Raw genomic sequence first — 4,530 nt, 5'->3', positions numbered from 1 at the left:
AAAGTTCTCATTGTGGAGACGGACTGTTCTCATGCTAATCAGTATGCTAATGACACACACACACACACACACACACACACACACACACACACACAGTCCCTTTGCAGTGGGAGATAAAGAAAAAACACTTCAATCTGTTTTCTACTTGAATCATCTTTATTTGGTTTTGAAACAGAAGAAATTTTCAGAAACATTTGAACATTTGACAGAAAATTTATCCCCAAAAAGTGTTTCAAACAAACTAACCATTTCTTTAAATGTGTTTTTAAATCAAACTCTCTCCATGTTTCTCTTCTGTTCTGTGAACTCGTTACTAAAAATATAAAACTGTTTGAAATATTAAAGCTTTTCTCATTGGTTCTAGCCTTGAATCACTATCATCTCTAAGGTTCTACAGCTGCTTCAGAACTCTGAACCACAGAACCTGTTCAAGTTCTGGTCCACGGTTCTGAACCAAGCAATGGAATACCTGGATCTGAAGTTCTAAAAACATTTTCACATTATTCAGCTACAACAAACAAAATCAAGTCAAACTATAGAGAACGAGGAGGGAACTGGTTCTAACTAGAAAAATAATCATTTATTCAAAAGAAGAAGAATTTTGGCAGATTTTCGTCTTTCAACAGCAGTGACGAAAAGAAAAAAGCTTTTAAAAACAGCCAAAATATCAACAAAATGCTCTGAAAGCCTTTGTCCTGGTTTAGACATTCGGGTCGGGTTAGAGACAAAACAATATCAATGAGGACCTTCAGACAGACGGGATGCTTGACCCTGAGGACAGTGAAGGGGCGGAGCCAAATATCTGAAGGTCAAACAACCTTCAACAACTGGAAGACAATGAGACAAGTCCAAAGGTGCTCTGAGACATCAGAACACTCCAGAGACATTCAGGTGGGACTGAACAGGTCTCTTTGTTGAAACAGGTTCTCCTATCAGGAACCAGGGTCTAAAAGTAGTTTCTCCACAAAAACCGGAGGGTAAAACTACAGTCTGTGATTTAAACTGGAGAGGTGAGTGTCCTCAGGGGGAGGGGTACTGTAAAGACTTTCAACCACACAAAGGGAACTCACAGGCCCCCTGTGGTTCTACAAACATCTGAAGTTTTGGTTTTTGGGTTTCATCTTTTGGTGAAACTTCATCTTAGACTTGTGAAAGTATCTTCACTTCTTCAAAAATTCTGAAATATTAAACGTGACGAGAACTTCTTTTGGTTTTGTTTGTTCTTCGACTCTGAACAGGAAACAAAGTGAAAACAAACAGAATGAAAACGTTTTCTTTGGACGTCAGTTTCAGGAGTATTTGGCTAAAAGAAGCTGCTGTTTCCCTGCAGGAAGACGGTTGAGGTAACAGGACTTGACTCAGCTCACCAAAATAAAACAAGAGAAACTTTTTGTTTCTGCACCCGCCAAAATAAACATCAAACCTTCATGTAAAGTCAGACAGAAAGGGGCGTGTCCAAACAATTCACCTGTTTGTGTCTCAGGTGGCTGGACTCTGTAGGTCAACATGTCCTTCCATCAGGTTTCCAGGGAGTCTCAGGACCCAGACTCTACAAGGCTCTGGTGGACTTGGATCAGGTTTGTGGTCTGATAAAGTCCAGATCCCAGCTAGTTTCAGGACTTTGTGCTTACAGGGTTCTTGGATAACCCTGTGGTGGATCAGTTTCAGAAAACGGTTTTGGAAGTTAAAGCTAGGAGCATTAGAAGGTTTTTAATCTGTGTGGTCTGCAGGAGCTTCATGGACCATCAAAGTCCAACTAACTGATCTCATGGTCTGCAGATGAACAGATTTATAAAAGGCTTTGGGACTGCCTGCAGAACTTTGTAGAGTTCTAGATCAGGGTTTCAGATCCAGGTCTAAGAGGAACTTCAGTCCTGAAGAGGTTTTGGGTCAGATCTGGAAAACTGCTGGAAGGAGGGTCAGTCCAGAGTCCAGGTTCAGCTTCTCTCTGAGAAAACCTTGAACAGGTAAAGGATGAGGTCAGAGGTCATCAGGACAACATTGAGCCAGCTCCAGAGAAGCTTCTGGTTCTGAGGTAGGTTGGTCTGAGCAGCAGCAGGAGGCTGAAGGCTTCCAGCCCGAGGTAGTGCTCTTTGGGGGGGCGGGGGGGACCTGAGGAGAGGCATCTCCTCTGCTGACCAGAGTACAGGCTTTACGGATCGACAGGTGAGTCCATGGTCTGTCTGGGGGTGTGGGGGTGGGGAAATACTTTTTCAGGAAACTGGAAAAACATCTGTGGTGTCAGCAGGAAGTGACATCTGATACCACAGAGGACAGCTGGGGTCATGTGACCTGGAGCTGCCAGGTTCAGGATCAGATCGGATCACCCTGGATCGAATCGGATCAAAGCAGCTTTGGTTTCAGAAAAATCTGGACTTGACTTGATGCAGGTGGATTTCTGAGAGGTGCTGTGAAGGTTTCAGTCCTCTGTGGAATCAGCCAGGAGGAGGAGAGGAGGGCAGGGGGAGGTGATAGGCTTGGAGGTTTATTTGGTTCCTGTTCAGGGAGCGACAGGTGGAGACGGCTCAACCATGACCATCACAGGAGGGGAGGAGTCACATCTCTGTGGGCGGAGCAAAGTAAAGTGTGGCTGTTAAAGACAATGATAATAAAATCTAAGGGTCTAGACTGGTTCCTTGTAACAGGACCCAGGGTCTAGACTGGTTTCTCCTAACAGGACCCAGGGTCTAGACTGGGAGGGGGGTTACCTGGCTCAGCTCGATGCTTTCAGGTGTTTGACCTTTAGGACCTCTGACACCACAGAGGGTGGGCGAGGCCTCCCAGCTGGCCTCCTTCCTGCAGAAGAATCTAAACACAGAGCAGTCATGAAGTCAGTCTACCTGTCAACAGGTGGTGATGATGATGGTGGTGGTGGTGGTCTCACCTGCGTCTGTAGCCCAGCAGCACCAGCAGCAGGCAGCAGAGGATGCAGGCGAGGCTGCTGTGAACCCCGATGAGCAGGGTGGACATGGAGCCTTTGGCCTGATCACAGTTACAGCTCGGACCACCTGAACAAGACAAATGAAGCAGGTTAAACTGGTTCCTCTGGCTCCACAGACCAGCTCAGTGAGACCCTCCTACCTGCAGCAGAGGCTCCGCCCTCTGACAGAGACACCAGGCGACGAGTGGAGGCACTATCTCCGTTACCATTAAACGCCACCAACTGGATTTCATAAACCGCTGCTAGCTCTGAAACACACACATCTGGAGGTTACACCTCTTCTAATAACTGACCAGGTGAGGAGGGTGGGGCCTATGTCTGCTACACCTGAGCATAATCAGTGCTTCTACTCACCCAGGTGAGATATGGTGTGTGTGTTGATGTGTCCTGGGAAGGTCTCCTGTCCCTGAAGATCTGGACTGGAGATCCCTCGATACTCCAGTCTGAAACCTTCAACCTTTCCTGGTTTGCTTGGCAGCTCCCAGTACACCTGCACGCAGGTCTGGTTCAGCACCTTGGTGAAGAAACTGGGAGGGCTGGGAACTGTGGGATGAACAGAGAAGAATCTGTTTGGTTCAGGTAAGTCTATATAACCTTTATTTTAACAGGTAAGAACCTACTATATGAAATTAATACCAGCTTAATCTCACAAAGTCATATCTTACGCAAAGATCTTTACGTTATGAAATCTCAAGAAATGATAAGACACTACTCTGATCATGAGTGAGAAAAATGAAAACTTGTGACCTGAACAGATTTCTCAAAATAAAGTAATTTATTTTAGATATATGAACAGGAATAAACATACAAACATTTATTAAAAATATTATATGAATAAATGACACAAGTTATAATTTTCGGCATAAAAATTCCACTCAGAGTTGACACAAAACAGTAAACTTAAGGTGTTGTAATTTACTGGTACGCTGCTTAACTAGGTTTTAAGTAAATAAGAGAGAAAAAGGTAAAGATTTAGCTTTAAGAAATAGGAGGAAAAGAAGATTAGTAAATTGGCACTTGTTCTTCATAAGTGCAAACCCAAACCAGACCAGCACAACAGCTGTCAGACTGCGACACCTCCGGAGCTAGACTTCCTTTTATCTCAACAAACGTGTTCTTTCTACCTTGTAGACGTCTCCAGTCATGTTCGAACAGGAAGGCAGGTAGAAGGTTTGTGGGTGAGATCATGCGAAGTCCGCAGGTGGATGATGTCTCCTTGACAGCTCGGAGGGAGATGCCTCTCGCCTCCCCATAASKAGCCTCAGCGGGCTCCAGGCTGGAATCAGTCAGGTGCTTCTCAGCAGCAAAATTAGGTTAGTAACTTCCATCCAGGTTTACATCCATGCAGGTGTCGAGAGATGGACACCACACCTCAGAGAAAACCCAGTCAGAACCATCCACTCCAACGACAGACAAAAGAACCACTACCTAGTTAAAAACGTGAGAATAGGAAAACATTAGTTTCTTGAGAGGAGACAGTGAGAAAATAAACAATGTGACTTTCTCACACTGGTTCGGCCAGCTGCGCACTGTTATCACCAAAAGACCTTGGAGTCTGCCGAAAAGGCAGACTTAACATGCTGTCTTAA

General features: G+C 44.9%; 1 protein-coding gene across 1 annotated transcript; it reads right to left on the bottom strand.

Annotated features, from left to right (window-relative positions):
- Positions 1-133: 133 nt before the first annotated feature.
- LOC106510846 (immunoglobulin superfamily DCC subclass member 3) lies at positions 134-3,484 on the bottom strand (the record flags this gene model as incomplete). The annotated part of the gene is given in 5 exon segments (XM_013999572.1): positions 134-2,563; positions 2,709-2,808; positions 2,885-3,008; positions 3,082-3,189; positions 3,296-3,484. Coding segments are annotated over 5 exon segments (584 nt in total), but the record flags the coding sequence as incomplete, so codon positions are not given.
- Between the last annotated feature and the right edge of the window lie 1,046 nt (positions 3,485-4,530).

The sequence above is a fragment of the Austrofundulus limnaeus genome, unplaced genomic scaffold (genome assembly GCF_001266775.1).
Source record: "Austrofundulus limnaeus strain Quisiro unplaced genomic scaffold, Austrofundulus_limnaeus-1.0 Scaffold2352, whole genome shotgun sequence".
NCBI lineage: Eukaryota > Metazoa > Chordata > Actinopteri > Cyprinodontiformes > Rivulidae > Austrofundulus > Austrofundulus limnaeus.
The sequence above is the reverse complement of the archived record's forward strand: the minus strand, read 5'-3'. Positions and strand labels throughout refer to the sequence as shown.